At 34.3% G+C, this 12,195-nt stretch overlaps 2 protein-coding genes across 2 annotated transcripts; one reads left to right on the top strand and one right to left on the bottom strand.

The window, feature by feature from the left end:
* The first annotated feature begins 374 nt into the window (after nucleotides 1-374).
* On the top strand, nucleotides 375-2,008 carry LOC121801418 (homeobox-leucine zipper protein HAT14-like). Its single transcript, XM_042200901.1, has 4 exons — nucleotides 375-849; nucleotides 944-1,254; nucleotides 1,356-1,435; nucleotides 1,571-2,008. Exons 1-4 carry the CDS (start codon nucleotides 573-575, stop codon nucleotides 1,824-1,826), a joined length of 924 nt encoding a protein of 307 aa, XP_042056835.1. The 5' UTR covers nucleotides 375-572; the 3' UTR covers nucleotides 1,827-2,008.
* Nucleotides 2,009-7,012: 5,004 nt separating this feature from the next.
* LOC121798693 (protein trichome birefringence-like) lies at nucleotides 7,013-10,399 on the bottom strand. The gene is made up of 5 exons (XM_042197825.1): nucleotides 9,115-10,399; nucleotides 8,708-8,900; nucleotides 8,399-8,589; nucleotides 8,155-8,313; nucleotides 7,013-7,759 (listed from the first exon to the last, which is right to left on the bottom strand). Exons 1-5 carry the CDS (start codon nucleotides 10,050-10,052, stop codon nucleotides 7,405-7,407), a joined length of 1,836 nt encoding a protein of 611 aa, XP_042053759.1. The 5' UTR covers nucleotides 10,053-10,399; the 3' UTR covers nucleotides 7,013-7,404.
* Nucleotides 10,400-12,195: the final 1,796 nt, after the last annotated feature.

Raw genomic sequence — 12,195 nt, 5'->3', positions numbered from 1 at the left:
TTCTTTTTCTTTGAAATCAAAAAAACGATTATTTATAATTTAACATAAAATATTATTCAATAAAAATACAAATTAAATACCCTTGGCGTATCATGACCTTTACACCTACCAAGGAAAAATATATCATAAGCTTTACAGCTTGCCGAATGTTTGTCCCCGAGACTGTGTATATTATAAAAAAACCTCCGTATCTAATTGAATATCTTACTACTAATATTTTTCTTGCATTACACAAAATCTACAATATAATATTGATAAAAATGATTGCATTTGGCCAAAAGCAATTAACTTATTTTTTTTATTTTTTTTTTCATACAGAAGAAGCATATAGGCCTGTGTTTGAACCAATGTTTCGATCAGTATATTTCGTTGGATTCATGTGCGATTGTCAACCCTAGTGCACATATATTTATCTTTTTTCTTTTTCCACTAATATTTCCCTTTTGATTGCATAAGCCAAATCATTAATAAAAGCCCTTTCTATTTGATCGCCTTTTAAATTGGCTCAGCCTCTTTCAGTTCCCATCCATCCTTCTCCTTCCTTTAACTCTCTCTCTCTCTCTGATCTATCTATGGAGTTAGCTCTGAGCTTGGGTGATACACCGAAGCCCTTTTCGTTTCATGAAAAACCCCAGAAAATTCACAGCAAAGATTTAGGGTTCTGCATGTCTACCGGAAAAGTGAGTTCCGACGGCGGCGACAAAAGCGACGAAAGCCGGTTCTCCGACGATCCGATTCGGGGTTCTTCATCAGATCCACCGGTTCAGCTAGATCTTCTCCCATTCTCCCCGGTTCAAAGAAGCCACCCCTCTTCAGACAAGCTTCCTTTCCCTTGGCTCAAAGACAAATGCAAATTTTTCTCCTAATTTCATTGCTTTTATTATACTATTAATTAATTTGTTCGGTCAATTAATTAAAGACTTTTTTATTTTAATTTCCGCAGTGGAAGGCGCGACGGAGGCGAGCAGAAAAGGCGACGACGGCAGCAGAGATCATGAAACGGCGACGGCGGCGGCGTCATCTCCAAACAGCGCGGTGTCGTCGTTTCAGATGGATTTCTCCATGTTCCGAAGCGCGAGGGGGAAGAGAGATTTCGAGCAATTATCAGCCATTAACGGCGAAGCAGAAGCCGATCGCGGCGGCGCAGGAAGCGACGATGAGGAAAACGGCTTGGCCAGAAAGAAACTCCGGCTCACCAAAGACCAGTCTGCTTTCCTCGAAGAGAGCTTCAAGGAGCACAACACCCTCAACCCCGTAAGTCTCTTTGTGTAGTAGTATTTCTTTTTTTCTTATATTTTATGTAATTTAAATTGATTGTGGTGTAAAAATATATATATATATATATATATGTGCAGAAGCAGAAGCTTGCACTAGCGAAGCAATTGAATCTCCGAGCTCGGCAAGTTGAAGTGTGGTTCCAAAACAGAAGAGCAAGGTAGTACTACTAAATGTAAAACAATAAATATTTCAGCCCCTTTTCGTGTGAAGAAGAATAAAGCAAAGAGTTTCTTGAATCTCGTGAGTAATTAAATGTGACAATAATTTGGTAACATTTATGATATTTTGGCAGGACCAAATTGAAACAGACAGAGGTAGATTGTGAGTATTTAAAAAGGTGTTGTGAGACGCTGACAGAAGAGAACAGGAGGTTGCAAAAAGAGCTCCAAGAATTAAGAGCTCTTAAAGCTTCTCAGCCATTTTACATGCAGCTCCCAGCCACCACCCTCACCATGTGTCCTTCCTGTGAAAGGGTTGTCACCACCACCGCCACATCCTCTACCGCCGCTTTTTCACTCTCGCCGCCGCATGCGAAGACGGCTTCGTGATGATCAGTAGTTGGTAGTTGAAGACTAGCTAGGGATGATAGATGATGATTAATTAATTTTTAAAAAAACACGATTATGTTTCTAGTTTGTTTAATTGCTTTTTTGGGCCTTCAATTTTCTTTCTTGTGTATATATACGTGGGTTTTTTTTTTAAATTTAATTAAATATTTTCTTGTTTCTAATCATGATTTTTCTGATTTGTAGCGCTAGCTTGACTATTAAAAATTTGGCAGCCCTCGTAATTTGACCGAGCGTGGGAAATGAGCTTTCTGATTTTATGGTTTAATACACTAATTTTCTCTGTAATGGTAATGACACGTCTGGAAAATTTATTAATTGCCTTCACACGCCTTGTCTGAATGCAGGTTTATATAATTTACTAAGATTTTGAAAATTGAGTTCAGATTACGTTGCTGTTGTCTTATACTATATGATGTCTTGTTGTCTCTTATTCATTAATATAGGAGTATATAGATTTGAAAATGTCAAATTTGAACGGGAAATGAATTCGAGCATAAATTGATAGAGCTTGAGTGACAAAATTTTATTCAGTCATCTAACGACTTTAATGTGACTTTTATAGTATGCATGTTTATCGTTTTAGAATTAAAACTGAACTATTAGGACTTTTTTAGAGGAATGTACTCAATTAATGAATTAACAAACTATGAAATGTTATGCAGTTAAGTGACTCAATTATGAGGCATGGTGATTTATTTGGCGTGCGAGAATATTATTTTCAAGAGTTTAATGGAGAAATGAATGATGAAGTGAAATGAGTGCTAACTAATGTTGTATGATTTCAATAATCACTAATCAAGCCATGACAATATTATGATAGTGTTATAATATTGCAATAAACAAACATATCATGAATCTGGGGTAGCCAATTAGTTAGACGATTTCAATGTTTAAAAGTTATCCAAGAGAAAATCACAATTTTGAAACCTGATAAATTTTCAACATAATTTTCACATGAAACTAGTTATTTTCATGGTATATTGTGTGCATTCGTACCATTTTGTTAACGCTCTGATAAATTGCATTAAAATTGTTTTTTTCTTTCAATATATGGGTAAGTCTAATGGAATTGGACTGAAATAAATTCCATGTGATAGCATGATAGCGTCATTATTTCTCATAAAAACAGTTAGAACTTCTTTGCTCACACATTATTTTCAGCAAAGAAATTCAAAATTCAAAAGGGTTTCCGCAGTTCTACTAAATTATTATCTCACTCATGTATATAAGACAAAAAAAAATTTGTAATAGCAATTTGACGAGGTAATTAAGTCGAATATAAAGTAGACATTTCTATGATAATATCATTACCGACATTTTATCTTATTCCAATATAATATTGCATTATTGGATTAGATAATATGCACGTCATCTGTTTACAAGTTTATACCGGTCGAAATACAGAAGAGAACAATTCATATTTGATTATATTTACACATTAAAACTTAGTTCAAACCAAAGAACTATATATTTTATCCTATATTGCAAATCAGTTATTCCTAAACGTGATGTGATCTTCTAAATATTCAACATAGCTCATTCAATCATTATGATTACGTGACTTGTTTGTGAAGGAAATATTGACACAATACATTAGTTCCTTAAAAAACAAAATAAAAAAATACATTGATTTGCATCAAATCATTTATTTACATCGCCAATAAAAATGTCAAATACTAGTTTTTTATGGAATGTATAATTGTCAACACACCATTTTTATGCCTTTTCGATTGTCAACTATTAATTGATACTCCTACTAGTTCTACTGTTTATTCGTATAAGATAAAGTGAATAATCAACTATTTTTAATGCGGTTTAAAATTTTAAATCGATTTGACCAATTTGATTACGTTACCTCTTGAATCTAGTTAAATAACACTATCATATGTAACTACTGGATAATCAAACATTCAAATGTGTGCTAAGTTGTCATAATTATTATAGAGTTACTGCCTTGATGCAGTCCAGACATCATATATACACATGTACTGATAACTTGACATTAATTATCGCAAAACTAAAGTTGTGTCTACATAATACGAATGATTGCTCCATGAAATGATTTTGTCTGTATTTATGTTATGGAAAATGTTTTGGAGACATAATGTCTAAGACATAATGAGGTTAAAGTAGTCATTTTAGCTTGTTTTATATTTTTATTTAAATAAATGTTTTGTATATATACTATACTACCCTTATGCATATAAAAACATTTATTTATATATAACAATTACTTGATTAGGAAAGTTGTGTGTATTTATTTGATGAGAATGACGATTACTATTTCGTTGGACGATAACACTAAGAAATTAAGTATGTATATGCATGCAGTCATTTTAATGACTTGGAATTTTAATAATTATTTAATACTACTAATAAAATAATTTTATGAGAATGACTATTACTATTTCGTTGGACGATAACACTAAGAAATTAAGTATGTATATGCATGTAGTCATTTTTATGACATAGAATTTTAATAATTATTTAATACTAATAAAATAATTTGATGCAAATGACTTACTATTTAGTTAAAGAGTGTAATTTGATATGAGTTGACTTTTGATAATAATTTTATTGATGTATAATTAGATAAAAGATAGTAATTTGATATGAATTGCCTTTCCTTTTATGATTAATTGATATATATTTATTTATTCAATTATTATTTAATTCAAAATAAGGGTATGTTAGTCTATATAATAATTTGGTTTATGTCAAATTGACATAGGGGTATTATGTCTTGGAGACATTATGTCTCTAAATCATCACCCTTATGTTATTTAGTCAGAGATGTAGACAAATGCATCAACGTTGCAACAGGTTGACATCATTAATAAGCTCAGTATTTTTATTTATGTATTAAGATTGTAGTGACATAATTGATGATACAACCGAAATATAGGCCATTAGATATTGTGCCTAACTTAAATTATTGATTTCGTCTTCTTTTTTTTTTGTATTATATTTTTAAAAATAAATTGATTTCGTCTTTTTTTTTGTATTTCGAAATGGGCTTTCATTTAACATATTAACGGTATCACAGGAGCTGAATATTACTTGGGCCTCAGCCCAATATATTACCGCCTCTGTTTTTGAGGCAGCACAAACATAAATTGTGTATAGTACTACTAGTACTCCTTATACAACTCGAGTTGATTCAAAATATTTAGCATCTGCAAATATGTGTATAATTATGCATAAAACTTTTATTCTCCCAAAAAAATGTAAGTACTACATAACTATAGTATCCGATAATAGAAGCGAATGCACAAGTCATTTAGTGATGATTATGATGCTACTTATTTAACAGATAAATAGCATAGCCCAACAAAACGCTGAATTATCGTATTAGTTATAGAGTGAACTACATAAATGGTACCACATCTTTAACTTTTGCACATAAATGGTACATAAACTTTGTTTTATATATCGTTTTTGGTACCCCATGACAAAAATAACTGTAGGTACCAAATATGTGATTTTTTATTATGGAGGATACTTTTAGAAATTTCAATCAAATAGTACCAAACCAAACATGTGATTTCTTTTTTCTTCCTTTCTTATTTCTTTTTTTCTTCTTCTTTAGTTTCTTCTTTTTTTTTCATTTCCTTCTTTCTTTTTAGTATTTTATCTTCATTTCTTCTTTCTTTTTTCTCCTCAATTTATGTATCATCTTTTTTCTTTTCTCTTCTTTTTCTTCTTTCTTTTTAGTGTATTAGGGGAGCGTTATTCTCCTATTCATCCCTTAGGTCATTTATTCTTCTTAATATGGGCCGTTAGATCTCATTCATCAACGGTCCAGATGATCTGCATTATTACACTATAATGGTGCATTATTAGTCGGTGTGCATTATTCAACTGAAAATCTGCATTATTAAATGACACGTGACACTAATCTAACCGTCGGATGACAAAATCGTGGGGCTGAGATTAAAAAGAACAAAGAACAAAAGATACAAAAAGGAAATGAATACATCCATATATATATATATATTATATATATATATCTAATTACATTCATAATATAAATAAAAAATAAATACCTAATTAAATTAATTGAATATTTTTAATTAAATAATATACATTATTTTTATAATACTAAAAATGTTATAACAATAATTGAGCCGAAATTTTTTAAGTATATTTGAATGATATTAAAAAATAAATTAATTATTAATTTATAACATCAAAATAATAATTAATATTGATTAATAATAATAGTATAAAGAGTGAGGAGAATGAGGAAAGATAGTATAACTTTTGGTACTAGTTTTGTATATGTTCAAAATATCTTCTATGACACAAATGGAAAAATGTATTTGTTTAGAGGGTATTTTGGGGTGAAAATTGAATTAGGTACCAAAAATGTGATTTATAGGTAAAAAAACGATATAAAATAAAAATCAGGCATGTAGTTCACTATTAGTTATAAAATTTATCATGTTCACATAGAGAAAATGAGAGACGACAGTCAAAAAAGGCTTTGATGCTAATTTTGCCTGAAAAATCGTAAATCGGCTAACTATTAAGTGCTTGTGTAGTTTTGGTTATTTTTTTTATGATCAAAATTGGCTAGAAATCGCCTCGTTATCATATTTACAATCATATGCAACCAAGGTTGGCATGATATAAAAATAGTTTGTTTAATCAGTCTGTATATCAAAATTAATCTCATTTTTATTGAAAACAAATTCATATATTTTTTTTCTCATTCTATTTTATTAATTTTCTCTACTAATTATTGGCCATAATGAATATATTCTTTATGGAGAAATTTATCCATTTTCTCTACTAATTATCATCCGAATATTTTTTATGGACGGATGGGAATAGAGTGAGTTTGAAATTTCAAATCAAGCACGCTGATGACCGACAGTTGCAGTTCACTCATAGCAAATCAGTCATATGTATTTGTCAAAACACCCCATGTGATTGTAGAAAAATTTGCTAAAACAGTCAAACTTAATCGTTTATTTCTAGTTTGACGCTTTTATAATTTATTTATTTATGCCGACGAAAAGTACGGCATCTTCGCATCAAAATTAAATTAATACAGTTGATCTGATATGAAGTAGGAGTACCACTATTCTTATATAATGTCATATCCCATATTTTTTCGTTTAAAAACTACACTCTATCAATGAGTAAAGACAGCAAGTATCTAAAGTAAAGAATGACAAATAATACTATAAATTTGATGGTTAAGAATAGAATAATCATTTTACATTATTTCTGTAGCAAATGGTAGAAGAGTATAAGCTTTAACCTGCCTCCCCTCCCCTCCATTTTCCGCATATAAACATACACCAGAGTAAAAATCTCTTCCTCCAAAAAGATACCAACAACATATTTACCATGTGTATATGTATAATGAAACTGTATATTCTCATCAAGTAAGCACATGAGAGGAGTGTAATGCCCCTTTCTTTAGGCTCATCACAGCGCCCTCTTCATGTAACAATATTTACTGGACTTCATCGGGTGGGAACTCGCGCTCGGTAGACCACCATGGGGATCTGGCTGTGGCTCTGATCCTACGATTCACGTGTTTTACTTACGACCTTTTCTGTTGTTGCCACTGTCTCTGTTTCAACAATAGTTCTGCATACAAGATCTCGTTCCAGGTATCGGGCACGCCTGGGAGGCACCAGTGGCTGCAGTCCTGAAAATGCAACGGCTTTATCTTCTCCTCATCCGACATGTGTTGTTTCCGGTATATCGATGGGTGGCCATCCTTGCGGTAATCCGTCATTCTGGTGACATTCAGATAAGTAACTTGAGTTTTTTTCATTCCTTTCAACACCTTCTCCAAAACAGTCATCTTTGAGGGATATGGGGCGAGATAGGTATCGTTCTTTATTGGCTCCGTCTCGTGGTCACATTGCCCGCCAGAGTTCCACTGGCCACCACTGCAGCAAGATATTGTAATGAGACGGGACCATATACAATGAAAGATAACTGGAAAATTAGAGTTTAAAATGGCTCATCAAGCAGTATTGTGTAACATTTAATTAGTTCTTATCTTAAGACATAGGTGTCATAAACAAGTATACAAAGCAAAACTACAAATGGCTGAACATATTGCAACAATAGAGTGGTTGTGAAAAACTTCGATCTTATCTTATTACACGTTGTAACATACACAAAAGTGCAAGAAAGCATATCATATCCCTCACCAGAATTTGTCATTTTGCTGACTTATTTATATTGAATCAAATCAAATACTAATTGAGAAACAACATCATCAATCAACTCTCAAGCCAACGACTAAACTATTTCATCATCACTTGTAAGTTAGTATTACCTGAAATGAGATGCGGAATAGCCTCTGAAGAATACAAGTGATTTTTTGGGATTGACATTGGAATCGACCCATCTTCCCCACGTTGTTAAAGCTTTGCGGAAAGCCTCATGAACATCGAGATCACTATACACATGGCTGCCTTCCTGATAATAGTCCTTCCTAAAACATTCAAGAATCATTTAGCACGTATTCAAATATTTACCAACGTAAATCCACTACGATCAAAGTTACTACAGAAATTTACCCCAAGGAAGTTTTGTCGTGAGTCCACCAATGCCCTGTGTTAAACACAATGATATCTGCATCCTTATATTTACTGGCACCTCTGCTGAGTAAATCAAGCCGAAGAGTCTCCTTAGTGCCATTCTTTCCAGTTACTTCCCATTCTTGAACCAAGAATGGAGACACAAAGAACTCCACTTTGCATTTGTAATCCTATGAAAGATCACACAAGTTATTACTCCACAATATAACTGTGAACAAAATTAACTACATCAAGACTAGAACACATTCTGTTGAAGATGCAACCATGGATTTTGCTGTCGAAACTTACTTCAAACACAAAGGAATATGAAGCTTCTTCTCGAAAATGATGGCGACCGAATTCTTCATAAACCTTCTTCTTATCTTTCACAGAGTTCCTCAGTATGCAAATAAGGGATTCCCACATGTTCCTATTTAGAGAATCACCAACAAAAACTAACCTTTTTCCTCTCAACATCTCCAACATATGACTTCCATCCAACCTAATTATTCAAGATCAACAAAAATTAGTTTGTCTAAATTACTAACACATCGATCATACACCACAGCTTTCTATTCTCACATTATCAAACAACTCAAACTCGCAACTAATATCAATCAACTGAAATGCAGGAAAGTAGATTCAAACACAAAAAATGGGGGGGGGGGGGGGGAAGCTCATTTGATCAAAAACTAGAGTAAGATTCATCAATATACCTCGGAAGAGTGCAGCCCTTGGGCTTCCATTTAAGCTTGTAGTAGTCATTATCAGGTCTTCCGTTGCGGAAACAGTTGAATTGCTCATCAATCAGAGCACAAGAACCAGGCTTGTACAGTGGATACGAGTCATCTTTCACCCAATTTCCATCAAATAAATCGCAATTCATCAAAGATTTAATCAAATCATCCTTCCCCTTCACCTGAACATTAGTGCCATCGTTCTGTTTCTTCATCAGAGAAGAAGTTAGATTCTTGGGCAAACCCTTTTCCGCAATTCCCTTTTCACCATTTGTAGAGATGTTCTTGGCTACGGAGGAAGATTCCGGCGATGAATTAGCAGTGGTGTTAGCTAGGTCGGGAGATTTTGTGGCCGGAATTACGGTCTGATTTGGCTTCAAGACTCCAGCTTCATCTTGAATTTGAGTTTGATTTTGCTTCGAGCTTTCAACTTCCTCTTCAATTTGAGTCTGATTTTGCGCCGAGACTTCAACTTTATCTGGAATTTGAGTCTGATATTGCTTCGAGACTTCACTTTCACGACTGGAAGTTTGATTCACTTGAGATTTCTCTGGTGAATTGGTGGAATTAGTTGGGTTAGAGAGTTCGACTTGATGAGGTGGAGAATGAGCAGATCCGGCATTCTGGGGCAGTGAAGAATTTGGGAAAAAATAGCCATAAATTGAAGAGAAATGGGATTGATCTGAAGATGAAGATGCATTAGTGGTGGAGGGGAGAGTGAAAATGTTAGTGAACCATGGGGAAGAGGAGGTTGAAGAAGGGGTAAAAGCAAGGAAAATGGTGAAGGCGATGAAGACAAAGACGAAGGCGTAAGCAAAACCAACGGTTTTTCTAGTTCTGATGATTGAGAATAGAGATTTGAACTCTGAGAATAAGTTGCCGCCATTAATGGGTGCGTACTTGGCTATGTCTGCCATGCGTGTTTTTCTGCAATTTTCCCAGAAATTGAGTGACTAGTCTTTCCAGAGAGAGGAAGAGACTGTGTTCATTTGCGTGAAGACTCTTGAAATTGAGAGAGAGAAGTCGATTGTGAGGACTCTTTTAGATAGCGTGCTGTCTCTCACAGTCTCTATGTGCAATGTGTGTGTGAGAGAGAAAAGAGAATGTGGTGAGGACTGTTGTTGCATAGTTGTACTAGTGTTGTCTCTTTGCGTAAGTGTGAAGAGATAGAGAGAGAGTGAGAAAGGAGGGAGAAGGAGGGTGTTGTGAGTGTGTTTCAATGCGTGAGAGAGAGGAACAGAACATGGCCGTCGGTGTGGTGTGGTGTGGTGTCGAATGTGGATATGAGTGAGTGTCATGTGACCAAATTAAATCAAGTAAAACCAATTAAAGTAAAAATTCATTACAGTCAATGATTATTAACATTAATAAGTATGACTCTGTAACTAACTTCAGATGCATCAGCAACAGTAAGACGTGGAGAAAATAACGGAGAATTTTACTCATACAATACACGCAATTACTAAGATATCCACTGTACGGCGGACACGTCTAATAGCCTCACTCCAGTTTTTGTTCATAGCCCCAATTTAGTTGTCTACAGCCCTAAAATTCTATTTCCGCCACTATGGTAGACACCTCCAATAGCCTCCAAATTTTATAATCAATTTTCATTTTAAAATGTTTTTAGTGTTAATCAGGTATAATTAAAATCATAGCATTGTAAATAATTAGAAAACGAGGTAATTGGGACTGAATATTCGCTGCCATAGCCCGATTCCTGAGAGTCGGGTGATTCGTCGTCGCCTCAGTGCATTTTTAGAGAGTGGTTGTGTAGATAGTGAGATGATGGATTTTGTGAAAATGGTGAAAAATAGGTAGTGGTATTTATAGAGGTAAATAAAAAAATTTAAAAAAAAATTGAAAATGAATCCGCCGCGTCGGTTGTCCGCCCCCTATGGGCGCCGCGCCTATAGGCAAAGCTAATTCTCCCCAGCCGCAGGCTCGCCCCAACCCCGCCTATCCCGCGTCCGCCACCCCTACCGCCCCCAAATGTTGTCCGCCCGCCCTCCGAACAACTTCCCCACTATAGGCGCCCGCCCTCCGCCCCAACCCGCGGCTATAGCCGCGGGCTGTCCATAGTGGACACTCTTAACATGGCCGTTTATCGGAATTTTTAATGATGTATGTGATCGGAACAAATACCATGTTTAATTCAAAAAAAATAGAAATTGTTTTACATTAATTTAAAATACTAAAATAAGCAAAGTTTCTCTCCTCCAAAAAGAGGTTAATTGCAGAATTGCCACCACCGTCAGGCTAGCTTTGAGAACTCACCGCTACGATTCGTCCACGTGGCTCGCCTGTGATCCTCTGTCGCATTCCATGGAATTTCTGCTCACCCTGTCCCATGTCATTAAACAAAATACTAAAATCTTTGGATATACAGTTGTCAATTTCAATGCAAATTAATGCATAGCTGAATAGTGAATACTTTATCTATCTACCCTACATGTTGCCTAATACTTTTCCAAAATACTCAAATAGAAATACAAATTAATACTGTATTTCTACTTCTATTTCGAATTATTGATATTGATCATTTAATACTAGTAGAAAGTTTAGTACACGTAGATTGAGTAAGCAATTTCAGTATCCGGGTAGTATCTTTTTCTCGGCCCGTTTATTGGAATTGTGTTGACTAGTTAAGCTCTGCATTAATGATTAATGGTTATGAATTTAAGTGGATAGTTGAATAATATTTAAATAAAATTGGTGAGAGACTATAAAGGGGGGATAATAAGTAAGGAAGGGCGATTAAAGTGAATATTAATTTTCTGGTGGATGGCATGTGTTGGGAGGGGCATCATGTATGTCTTTTTATTTTATTACAAAACCTAAAAATGGAAAACAATTCTAAATGTAAAATAATTAGAGAAAAAGAGTCATTAGCATTGTATTGACGTAACACGTGTTCTATTCCGTACATTGAAAACGCAAACATTATTAGCACCAAGAGTCGTGTCAACAACTCCTACGCTATACGATTTTACTATACAATACTCCTCTAACTTTGTTTTTTTTATCTAAATAAAAATTACAGTTCGACATAGTAGCTTT

Source organism: Salvia splendens, chromosome 4 (assembly GCF_004379255.2).
Source record: "Salvia splendens isolate huo1 chromosome 4, SspV2, whole genome shotgun sequence".
NCBI lineage: Eukaryota > Viridiplantae > Streptophyta > Magnoliopsida > Lamiales > Lamiaceae > Salvia > Salvia splendens.
Note: the sequence above shows the minus strand (reverse complement) of the source record. Positions and strands in the feature narration are given on the sequence as shown.

Excerpts from the sequence above, each read along its gene's own strand:
- LOC121801418 (XM_042200901.1), top strand. The coding sequence starts at position 573 with ATGGAGTTAGCTCTGAGCTTGGGTGATACACCGAAGCCCTTTTCGTTT. Across the intron at positions 850-943 it reads CCCTTGGCTCAAAGACAAAT|TGGAAGGCGCGACGGAGGCG; the intron begins GCAAATTTTTCT and ends TAATTTCCGCAG. Across the intron at positions 1,255-1,355 it reads AGCACAACACCCTCAACCCC|AAGCAGAAGCTTGCACTAGC; the intron begins GTAAGTCTCTTT and ends ATATATGTGCAG.
- LOC121798693 (XM_042197825.1), bottom strand. The coding sequence starts at position 10,052 with ATGGCAGACATAGCCAAGTACGCACCCATTAATGGCGGCAACTTATTC. Across the intron at positions 8,901-9,114 it reads AAGGGCTGCACTCTTCCGAG|GTTGGATGGAAGTCATATGT; the intron begins GTATATTGATGA and ends TTGAATAATTAG. Across the intron at positions 7,760-8,154 it reads TATTCCGCATCTCATTTCAG|TGGTGGCCAGTGGAACTCTG; the intron begins GTAATACTAACT and ends ATCTTGCTGCAG.